The sequence below is a fragment of the Hydra viridissima genome, unplaced genomic scaffold (assembly GCF_058129835.1).
Source record: "Hydra viridissima isolate aposymbiotic clone 2 unplaced genomic scaffold, HvirCarnegie_v1 scaffold_3, whole genome shotgun sequence".
Classification (NCBI taxonomy): domain Eukaryota; kingdom Metazoa; phylum Cnidaria; class Hydrozoa; order Anthoathecata; family Hydridae; genus Hydra; species Hydra viridissima.
In genome coordinates this window covers 8,516,362-8,528,802 of record NW_028324302.1, presented here as the reverse complement: position 1 = coordinate 8,528,802, position 12,441 = coordinate 8,516,362, and the positions used below count along the sequence as shown (strand labels likewise).

The 12,441-nt window shown below is 34.4% G+C and overlaps 1 protein-coding gene and 1 pseudogene across 1 annotated transcript; both read right to left on the bottom strand.

Annotated features, from left to right (window-relative positions):
• Positions 1–2,112: 2,112 nt before the first annotated feature.
• LOC149890854 (uncharacterized) lies at positions 2,113–3,102 on the bottom strand. Its single transcript, XM_090081982.1, has one exon. It carries the CDS (start codon positions 3,100–3,102, stop codon positions 2,113–2,115), a length of 990 nt encoding a protein of 329 aa, XP_089938108.1.
• Positions 3,103–4,810: 1,708 nt separating this feature from the next.
• On the bottom strand, positions 4,811–11,821 carry LOC149890853 (uncharacterized; annotated as a pseudogene).
• Positions 11,822–12,441: the final 620 nt, after the last annotated feature.

The window sequence follows — 12,441 nt, the reverse complement described above, 5'->3', positions numbered from 1 at the left end:
AGTAATATATTCCCATTTATTGGACCTGCATGATCAGTGTGTAACCTCTCCCATAGTCTCCATCGATATTCCCACGGATGTGACTCAGTAAATGGACACTTCTGATTTCTTTGACAGGTCTCACAATTTTTTACTTTGTTCTCAATATCGAAATAATTCCGGGCCATCAGACACAACTTCTAGCTAAAGCTTTCATTTTACTGACTCCTAGATGAACATCATGTAACTGTTCCAATACTGTTTCTCATAACACTTTAAGCACCACTACTCTTCGCCCCACAACAAACAACCTTCTTCTGTTGACAACTCAGAAAACCTCGATGTGTATGGTTTCAGCTCCATTTTACTATCTTCCATCATTAATCCCCCATCTAACACTTTATTTAGAACCACTCCTAGTATGGGATCATTGTATGTGGCTATCCTTAACTATTTCTCTGTAATAGGGGTTTTTACTAGCTCCATCATAGCCACATCCATGGTTTTTATGCGTGACTTTTCCCTCGATGCATCTAATGGTAAACAGCTTAAACCATCTGCAGCTGTATTCCTTTCACCAGGACAATATAGTAGTTTATAATCATATGCTGACAGTAGCAGGGCCCAGCATAATACTCTTGCAGCAGCTCTTGCAGGAAGTTCCTTATTTTCTGAAAATAGCCCCAGCAGAGTTTATGGTCAGTGTACAAAGTAAACTTGTATCCATATAAAAACTGATGAAATTTTTTAACTGCAAAAACTAATGCTAATCCTTCCTTTTCAATTTGGGCATAATTTTGTTCAGCCATACTTAATGTTCTTGAAACAAAACTAACAGATTTTTTACTATCATCATCCTGCTCTTGACTCAGAACAGCTCCCACATCATGTGGACTGGCATCACAGTGAACTATGATTTTTTTTTATGGACCAAAGTGGGCTAACAATGGTGCATTGCATAACAAAGTTTTAACTTTTTGAAAAGCTTTTTCGCTGTTTTTACTCCATTTCCTCAACAAATTATGGAGTAGTTCTGTAATGGAACCCATCCTAGGTAAGTAGGCATTGTAATAGTTAGCCATGCCTAAAAATGATCTTCACTCTTTGACATTAGTGGGTCAAGGAACAACCTTGACTGCTTCCACATTTTGCGCTATTGTTCTGCAACCTTCTTGGCTGATTATAAAACCACAGAATACCACTTCAGGTTGCATGAAAGAGCACTTAGATGCTTTAAGAGTTAATCCTGGTTCCTTTAATATTCTTAATACGGATTCAAAATAGCTTAAATGCTCTTTATCAGTTTTTCCTGAAATGAGTATATCGTCCACTCGTACTTTCACAAATGTTAACCTGCCCAACCTTCTATCCATTTCTCTTTGAAAGATCCCAGTTGTACTATGAACACCAAACTGAAGACATGTCGGCTGATATAAGCCTTGATGCGTATTTATTGTTAGAAGGTCTTGTGAGGCTTCATCTAACTGAAGTTGCTGATATGCTTGGGACAAGTCAAGCTTGGTATATTTCTGCCCTCCTGCAATAGTGGCTAACTGATCAGTTGTTTTTGGTATTGAATAGGTATCCAGACGGGCAGCTTGATTTATTGTAACTTTATAATCCCCACATATACGTAACGGACCCAAATGATCTTTTGAATTCTTTAGAACAGGCACTATGGGTGCTGCCCATTTTGAATACTGGACTCTTTTCTAAACCCCTTGGTCTTCCAAGCGATCAAGCTCTTGTTCAATCCTAGTCCTCAAAGCATACGGTACTGGTCTTGGTTTAAAAAACTTTGGTTGCGCATCCTTACGTAAGGGTATGTGACATTTAAAATCTTTTAGGCATCCTAAATTTTCACTAAACACTTCTGGAAATTTCGCCACTTATGTTTCTACTCTTGAATCAAACCCATTGCAAACATTAACATTTCTCATTCCTTTACACAATTCTATCCATTTAGGTTCAGTATCTGAATCCAATCTCTTCCCATTAATGTGGGCACATATCCCTTAACTACAGTTATAGGTAAACAGCAAGATTGTCCTTTATAATCTACTTCAACAAACCCTATTTCTTTTGGTCTAACAAGTTCTCCTGTATAAGTCTTTAACATTACTTCAGAGCTTCTTAGCCTTCATTATTTCCTTTTATTCTTCTATAAGCTAAAACACCTATTACGGAAACAGCAGCCCCAGTGTCAACTTCCACTCCAACCTCTTTACCATTGATTTTTACATTAACCATAACTGGTCCATTCACCCTCTCAGATTCCTTACCTGTTAAATACAAGGCTAAAAAATTACTTTTGTTTTCATCTGCATCAACAGTGTTTCCTTTAGTTAATCTCTCACAAACTTCAATTTGTTTCACTCCTAATTTCTTCTCCTTCCCACTATCAAATTCTTTTTCTTCTGATCGACATCTTCTTTTAATATGTCCAATTCTGCTACATGTGTGGCACTTTGAGTTGCGAAAATGGCAATTGTTTGCCAGATGACCTGTGTAGCCACATCGAAAACATTCTCTATTTACATCAAACTTTTTCCAAGTATCCATCATGTGTACTTCACCTTGTTCTATATGGCCTTCTTTAGTACTATGAATAGCCTTAGCATCTCTATATGCTGCTTCATATGCTCTTGCTGTGTCTAGTGCTGTCTCCAATGTTAAATTTTTGATGGTTAATAACTTTTGCTGAACATTTTCATTGTTTAGTCCACATACAAACCTATCTCTTAAGTAATCATTTAATTTCTCACTAAATTCACAATACTCTGATAGTCTGCGTAACTCCATGATATATTCATTTATTAATTCTGCCTCCTCCCTGTCTCGTTTAAAAAATTGGAATGGTTGAGCAATGAAGCTTGGGGAAGGTTTTAAGTGATACCTGATTAGCATTATTATCTGAGTAAAAGTTTTATTCTTAGTGTTACTTTCGCACAAACTACGAATAAGTTTGTATGCAGGTCCTCCGACAGTTGATAAAAACACTGCTTTTTGTAGTTCTGCATCTTTAGTAGAATTGGCTAGTAAATAATTTTCAAACCGTTCTATGTATTCGATAAAATCATCCTTTTCTAAATAAAAACTCAATATATTAGCTAAATGCATCATTTTCACTTCGTCGCCAATTGTTACAAATACGTTAAGAAAAGAATACTACTGCTTTAGGAAAAGACTCAATTAAATTAACCACAAATACAAGAACTATAATCAGTTGTAACCACTATATAATATAGGTATGTGCGTAAAAATATTAAAATATTTATATATTTGATTATTATATATCATTGGAAAGAGCTTTAATTAAGTATTACAATGGTGAAAACTTCATAAAAAACGAATTATTCTACAAAACATTATGCACATTTAAGTAACAAAATTTCATAAGAAGAATTGCTTAAGAAAACTGCGACCAACATAAAAATTTCATGTTCGGCTAACGGCAGTTTTGTAATCAAACTTCATTGTTTATTTGCGCAATATTTGCTTCCGTTAAGTTTTCATTCAACTTAACACTTTAATAAAAAAAGTTATGTTAAAAAATTTTTTAGTATTTTAATTAATTTATCATATTGATTAAAGTAATAAAATATTTTTTATAATGAATTAAAAATTAATAATAGAGTTTTATAAATTAATATGATAAATATCGCGGATGCAAGCGTAATAATAACCTCTATGTAATTATAATATTATATTAGGCTCTAAATATTATAATATAATACCTTATACTTATATTATGTTATATTTTAATATGTAATGAATACTGTGTATATAATTAAAGGCGTATTCCATTACTATATATTATTTTATGCTGTGTATAGTGTGTATTTATATACCCAGCTAGAAAGTCAAAAGCGAACTTAAAGATTCATGGTTACTTAAGTTATACCTATTTTTCGTGCTCCTGTTTTCGGATAGCACTTTAATAAAAGTAGTAATCGATTTATTTCGATTACTACTCCCCCCACCCCCAAGAAATTGAACACTTCTATAAATGTAAATAGTTAAACAAAAAAAAACTCATTTGCTTAATAATGTTTTTAACAGAGTTGTGGCTATGAAAATAGCCTTTTTCGTGATGATTGTGACTGCCTAATCCAAACAAGACGCATCTTTTTTATTTACCAAACAGCATTGACATCATAGATAGAAAATGTAGATTCTTGTCTTCTGAAGGTATCAATATCCACAGAAGCAAAAGTCTAACTTTCAGCATGCTCTGATAAAACCTTGCAATAATAAACAAAATAAATTATATCTGGTATGCCCTAGGGTAAAAATAAATCAAAATAACTTAACTCCTGATGCATAACACATTTTACCATTTAAACATCAATAGAAGTAAGTCGATCTCCTAATGTTTGCTTTGACAATTCCTCACAATAATACCTGAAATAAAATAGATGTGATATATAAAAATGATAATGAAAAAGTATAGATCTGTTCATAGACTAGCCATTAGAGGATGGCTAGACTATGATCAAGTTATACTGATTTATTAAAATTACTAAACACCAGCATCTTGTCTAGTTAATACATCAGGATCCAAGCAAATATTGGATGTCAGTTCCTGAAATAAGATCTGATATGTACAAATAATGAATGAGAGAAATATATATCATTTCATAACTTTACAAAAAAATAATAAAAATGCTGGGAGGAGCATAATATATACAATAATTACAATTGCAAAAATATTTCTAACAATTTGACTTACCTATTATCTGTAAATGATATCTATTAACACAAGCATATAAACCATTTTACTTTTTATAATAAAACTTACTATACTATTATCAATTCAATCACAATTTGTTTATGATATCACCATATCACCGCTTATGATGTATGCAGAGAGTTGATATTTAGTCATATCGTACTCAACACCATCATCATCCTCATTCTCATTTGGTTTCCAATAAGAAACTATATGTATGGCACTGTTCTTTTTTTTAATGCTAAGAAGTCTGCCATATTATATATTGGGTGTTAGTGTCAGCATCATGCCACATGTGGCATATATTTCTTCCAACAGCAGTACCATTGAGAATGTCTTCAATATCTGCAGCCGCATTACTTTCCAAATCAGGAAACAGTTGCTTTATCTGCTGAGGCATGCAAGATTTTAATACTTTTTCTACTTTTCTTCTTTCTTTGTCCTCCTTAATTTTAATCATTTTCGCCATGCATTTAATCAACTCCACCTTCATTTCTTCATGGCATTGTATGTTTGCTAACCGCTTTTTTCAGGCTGAGGAGATGGACCAAGCTATCAATTTATTTCGTACATCAGTTGGTTTTTTAGAAAGGAAGTCAGTTGTCCTATTTTTGCATGTGCGAATTTTTGATGACAAGTGTGATAATAGCTGATCGTTATAAAACTTTATTATTACGTTTATAAAATTCTTGTCATTAAAGTTAATTGATGTAAGTTGTTAGTCAAGTCATACGCTGTTTTTGTACATAATTACGCTCTCGAGAATTTTTTGTTTCTGTATAAAAGTTGTAAGAGAATTGAATAAAAACAGTAGAAAATAAAAGTAAACAAAGTTGTCGTATTAACAAGCTATTTCGGCGGTATGGCATCCATGGCAAAAATGATTGGAAAATTTGATGGATCTGGAGATGTTGTAGTGTGGTTGAAAAAGATCAAACTGGTGGGAGAGCTGCAAAAGTTGGGCGATCTTTCTTTGATCATTCCGTTGTTTCTTGAAGGCAGTGCGTTTGCATTATACGAGCAACTTGGGGAGAGCCAAAAAACTTCCGCTAAGGACATTGAAAAAGCCCTACTAGATGCATTCGCAGTTGATGGTTTCCAAGCTTACGAGCAGTTCAGAGATCGGAGATGAATTGACGGTGAATCTGTCGATGTGTATTTGGCCAGTTTGCGTCAACTTATGGATTTGGCCAATATTGAAAGCGAAGAATTATTGCTAAGAGCGTTCATAACTGGATTGCCGGGTGAAATTTCAAAGCAACTACGAGCACAAGTGAAAATATTTGGGATCAGTTTACAGGATGCATTAAACCATGCAAGAGTACTCATGACAGAAAAAACAAAAGAAGAGTATGCTTCAACAACCATCTCTGAGTTCCATAAAAATGTTAAGAAACCATCCGCTACTGATGTTATCTGCTACAACTGTGGCAAGCCTGGACATGTTGCTCGAATCTGTTTTTCGAAGAAACAAATTGTCAGTGATGGGATAAAATGTTTCAGGTGTGGAAAATCTGGACACATTGCAAGATTTTGTTTGTTGCATCAGGGAAACTCAAATGGGGAATTGCCAGCGCCAGCTGTTTCCCTAAACAACTAACGGCGCTTCCAATATGCACTGTGCAGGTGAACACCTTTGCAGGAAAAGCACTGGTTGATAGCGGATGTACCCGAACTATTATTTCAAACGACATAGCTCGGAAAGCTGGTGTTCGTATTAGAAGACATGACATTATGGTGTTGGCTGTTAATGGAGAAGCTGTGAAAACGGAGGGAGAAGCTACGGTAACATTAATCATTGAAGGAAAAAAGCTCAAAGCATCAGTAATGATTCTAAAAAGTGTTGTCAACGGTATTGATGCTATTATTGGTATGGATGTCATTAATCGCTGTGGAGGAGTGCACTTGTACAATGGAAAAATTGAATTTGGTTTTGTTTCAATTTATACAGAGAAACAAAGTGTTGGTATAAATGACAAGGATTTTGATGCTTACTTTGATGGTACAAAGTGGACTGCTAAATATAAATGGAAACAAGGTCAACCACAACTGAGAAATTCTGTCGCGCAGTACAAGGTAAAACCCCAGTTGATACCTCAATTTAATAATGAGATGGATTTATGGGTGAAAAATGGCTGGTTGAAACCATGCAACAAAGAAGAAAAAAGTACAGAAGGGATTGTCCCGTTAATGGCTGTTGAGCAGGAAAATAAAGGAAAGGTACGACCTGTTCTGGATTTTCGCGAATTGAATCAGTACGTTAATTCGCATAATGCCACAAGTGATGCATGTGATGAAAAAGTTAGAAAATGGAGAACTCTTGGTGACAAATTTGCAACACTTGATCTTAGATGCGCCTATATGCAAGTACACATCGATCCGAGTTTATTGGAGCATCAGAGGGTAATCTACAAAGAAGAAAAATACTATCTTACACGTCTTGGTTTTGGGTTAAATTTTGCTCCAAAAATAATGTCTTCAATCTTAGGCAGCGTGTTGAATCTAGATGCAGGTATTCGTGAAGCAACTGACCACTACATTGACGATATAATTGTTAATTTGGAAAAAATATCAGTTGAAAAGGTCGTAAATCATTTGGCGCGTTATGGATTGGTAACCAAAGAGGCAGAGCAATGCGATACTGCACGAGTGTTGGGTTTGCAACTATTTAGAAATGAAAAAAAGGAGCTTTGTTGGAAAAGAGGAAACACCATTCCAAAGTCACAAGATATTAAAACTGAAAAAGTAACACGACGGAAACTTTTTTCGATATGTGGACACTTATTAGGTCACTATCCTGTTGGAGGTTGGCTCAGAATTGCCTGCAGTTTTATAAAACGACATAGTCAAGGAGATGCTTGGGATGATCTAATTGGAGATCAAGCTCAGTCATGGTTGATTGAAATATTGCGCCGATTGGAAGTTAGTGATTCTGTGAGAGGAAAATAGAATGCTGAAGGAATTCAAAATGGAGCGACATTGTGGTGTGATGCAAGCAGCATGGCAATGGGGGTTGCTATAGAATACAATGGCGTAATAATTGAGGATGCAGCCTGGCTTCGAAGTATAAATGATGTCATGCATATTAATATTGCTGAATTACATGCTTTGGTGCGTGGGATAAACCTAGCTGCTAAGTGGCATATAAAGAATTTGTCAGTATTCACTGATTCAGTAACAATTCATGGATGGTTAAAAAGTATGCTGACTGAAAGTCATAGGGTTTGATCAAATGGATTATCAGAAATGCTTATTAAAAGGAGACTTTCTCTATTGCAAGACTTAATAAAAGAATATAATATAAACATCACATTGAAATGGGTTCCGTCCTCCAAAAACAAAGCTGACGTGTTGACAAGAGTTCCAAAAATTTGGATAAATGAACTTTCACAAAGAAATACTAAAAAACTAGCTGGGGTAAGTAATTGTCACTCAAAGCATCATTTTGGCGTTAATCGGACAATGTTTACAGTGCAACGAAGATTTCCGTACGTATTAAGAAAAGACGTTGAAGAATGTGTTCGCAATTGTTGCCAATGTGATTCAATTGATCCAGCACCAGTAAAATGGGAAAATGGAGTGCTAGATGTACCAGACACATGGTATAGAATTGCTTGTGACGTGACTCACTATAAAGGGTCGCCATATTTAACAATGATTGACTGTGGACCAAGTCGGTTTGCAGTTTGGAGAAAGTTGCCGTGCGAAGATACCAAAAGTGTAGTAAGTCAATTGGAATCCGTATTTAGGGAGCATGGCCCACCGCAAGAACTGTTGATGGATAATGGAGCGGTGTTTAAATCCAAGGAATTTTCAAACATATGCGAAAAATGGTGTGTAAAAAAGAAGTATAGATGTGCATATAGACCTTCAGGGAATGGGATAGTGGAGCGTAACCACCGCACAGTAAAACGAACAGCTGCGAGGGCACAAATATGTCCGTTACTAGCGGTAATTTGGTACAATGCAACACCAACGGTGGGAACAAATGAGAAATCTGCACCTGCTTCTCAGAAAAATATGTACGTCTGGCGTCTTCCAATTCAAGAGGAGAAAAACACTAAAACTCAGGAAAGATCACAACGAGTTATGGAAACTTATAGAATTGGAGAAAAAGTTTACGTTCGCCCTGCTGATGCAAAGTGCACTTCAGTTTGGAAAATTGGTACTGTAACTGACATACTCACAAACACAAATATTGAAATTGATGGTGTACCAAGACATGTGCGAGATGTGAGAATAGCTCCTGCCTCAAATGTTTCAAACGCTTCAAGAGAAACTATTATCAGTGAAGAGATCGACAACGACGAAAGTGATTTTGAAGATTTAGACATTTTTGCTGCACGGGAGGAAGAAACCGAAGAAACAGTTGTTGACGCTGAGGAGGAAGCTGGTGGCAGAGAAATCGTCGATAATTTATTACCAGCGATAAGACGATCAACCAGAGAAAGGAGAAAGCCGACATATTTAAACAACTATGTTACTTAAGAACTTTAGTTCTTGGGGTGATGTGATAATAGCTGATCGTTATAAAACTTTATTATTACGTTTATAAAATTCTTGTCATTAAAGTTAATTGATGTAAGTTGTTAGTCAAGTCATACGCTATTTTTGTACATAATTACGCTCTCGAGAATTTTTTGTTTCTGTATAAAAGTTGTAAGAGAATTGAATAAAAACAGTAGAAAATAAAAGTAAACAAAGTTGTCGTATTAACAACAAGAAACAAAGAGTGGCATTACAAGCTTTCTGTTTTGCAGCGCTAAACATACCTACAAGTTCTTCAGAGTCAATCTTATGAGGTTGTGCCGATAGTTTTTGGGACTTCAATTGATCAGTTGAGGTCATGTTGAACTGTCACTCATACTGACGGTCAATAACACTAATGATAGCATTTAGGCAGCTGGCTAATGCGCATCTCATTTCTTCAGTCCTTGGGCAAAAGTCAATAATTGAATTAAAAACTGGATCGTTGAGATCACCACCAAAAAAGTCTGTTTTTCTGTGAATAAGGGAAAGGGCCATTGTGCTGCTTTCAACAAGTGCATTGCAAACATCTTTGACAACTTGAATGCCAGACAAGTAGTCAAGTCCATGACCTGATGCAACGTAGAACTTTTTCATCCAAGGACCAGCCAGTAGCTTTCCAATTAATGCTAGGGCACACATCTCACGGATACCTTAAATTAAATATAATGTCATAAAGTATATGATAAGGTCATTATTACACCATAAAATCTAACCTGTTTCAGATGTGAAGTCTTGGAACAAACAATTTCTTAGTCCTCCACACAAAACTACTCCAGAAAACAGAAAACTTTGAAGTTTGTGGAAGTGATGGATCAAAACTCCACATGTATGAAAAAGGATGTGCAGTCTATTTCTTCTATTGCGTGGTATTAATCCTCTGGGCAGGCCATGTTTGTCCAAAAAGTTAACAAAGCCTTTTGGATCACCTTAAAAAATAAAAAAAATTATCAGCAAGTGTGCAATGCAAAGAACTTGTTTGTAAATTTGAAACAAGTATGCTAATCAACAAACTTTTGTTCAGAATATTATTCAAAATCATAATTTTATCAGCAAAACAATATTAGAGTAATAATATGATAAATAGTTTATTTACCTTTACCTTTATTTATTTATTTACCTTTACTGTCCTTGTAACGGAGTTTATTGAGCTGAACAACAATGTTTGCTGCAAAACAATCTCTACTAAAAAGCTTGCCTTTTGAAGTTTCCAAGGCTTTAAGTGATGACTTGCTAGCAGTGGTGATTGTGTCTAAGGGGTGAAGGTGACAGTTCAGTTCATTTAATGATTTCTGCCAAAAAATATTTAACTTTGTTATCGTTGCATGGTTCACTGCCACTCTGTCACTCATTGTGTTAGCTATGTTGCCAATAATAGTGCTTCGTACATCAATATATTGTTTCTGGTAAAAGTCACTATACATTTTACCAAGATTATCCAAAGACTTTGCAATATGACTCATATAGTCATAAGCTGTACCTCCAGCAAGTTGATCAATGGCTACAACCATACATAAAGATTTAGTTGTTAAGTGCACAGCATTTACATGAACCCCCTCCTGGGTTGTAGCATCAAAACCAAGTGTCAAAATTTTTGTTGAGAATGCTATCTCAGTAATCTGGAGTTCTGAAATAACACCTAGCTCACGCATCATCTGCTCCACAGTTGTGCGACGTGGAATTTCACTAAATATATATCCAGTGTGTTCTCCAACTTTATGAAGAAGTTGTGGCACACAGTGAGTAGGAACTTGACATGCCAACATGTCATAGATTACTGCCCTAATATTGTTTGAGAAGACATTTTTATACTTGGTGTTTTGTACTTTTTGCTGCATTTGTTCTATCTTCTCCTGTAACTTAAGCATGTCATTCTGAAGGGCAGAAATCTCTACATTCTTTTCAGTAATTTGTTGGCGTAAGATGGTTTCTTCATTAGACAGCTTTGTTTGGGCAAATTCTAGCTGTTTTCTTAAATGAAAATTTGCAACTTGAAGCTTTTTTAACTGTAAGTTAAAATGTTGGAGTTTTAATTTATTCCTCAAACTTTTAATTGTCTTGTCTTTGCGAGCGATGCTCTCATTAAGATGTTTAAATCTTGCCCTTACCTTTTTTCTTTAACACTTTTAACTGGTCAGCTCTTAATCTGGATAATGATGGTCTTGAATCAGATGAAGATAAAACACTTATATGTTTAGGAGATGAGTTAACTGACAAAGATGAAGTAGTGTTACTTAATTTTGAGGTTGACTGTAATGACTGTGCTGTTGGCAATACTGTCATTTGACAAAAGAAAAGCTTATTGCAAAAGTCAACAAAATGTTTAGAATCTCTTAAAAAATTGCATGCCCGGTTTTTTGATTCTTTAAGAAGAAGTTTAATATGACTTCTACAAATCTTGAAGCCATAAAGCTTATTGAGTTGTTCAATAGTTGCTTTTTGTGATTTATTATTGCTAATGAATATAAACAGTATATGTCCATTTCTACAGTCTATGTCTATTTGTGAAGGCAAAGTGAAGTTTGATGCTAGATATTTTTTTGCTGCACCACGAAACACACGGATATTCTTTTTGGGTCCCATGATACCTTAAAATGTCAAGTAAAATTATTTTTAAAATGAAAAAAATTTTTTAAAGAGAATAATGTTTACTTTAATTTCATTTTTTTTAAAAAACAAAAATCACTTACTTATTTCTGTTGATGACAAAAGTGCACATAATTATTATCAAATAATAATTATGAGCAACTTTATTATAACATAAATATTATTTGCATGCTAAATTTTTTTTTTAAAACGACCATATGATGCATCATATAATGCACACCATCCCATACCTCATTCACACATAATCATCATAAAAAATTTATCATAAATTATCAACATATTAAAATATAAAATAAAACTATTGAATGATAGCATATTGTTATTAAATAATGCAGTATTATTTAACAACATTAAACAATAACAATAAAATATATTTTAGTTATAATAATTATGATAATATAATGCAAAGAGATTATTATGAGCAAATCAGAGGTGCATCATATAGATACTTTTTTCAAATTATTAAGCTATTATGATGATATTCGTTTTTGTTTTTAAAGAAATTGGCTATAATAATGTTCTATTTCATTTTGTTACAAAAAATTAGGTGTCTGCTGATAATATTTTTCAATGAAATTTCGCATGCACATAAAAAA

Bases quoted from the DNA above. Each gene is read 5' to 3' on its own strand.
- LOC149890854 (XM_090081982.1), bottom strand. From the start codon at position 3,102: ATGATGCATTTAGCTAATATATTGAGTTTTTATTTAGAAAAGGATGAT.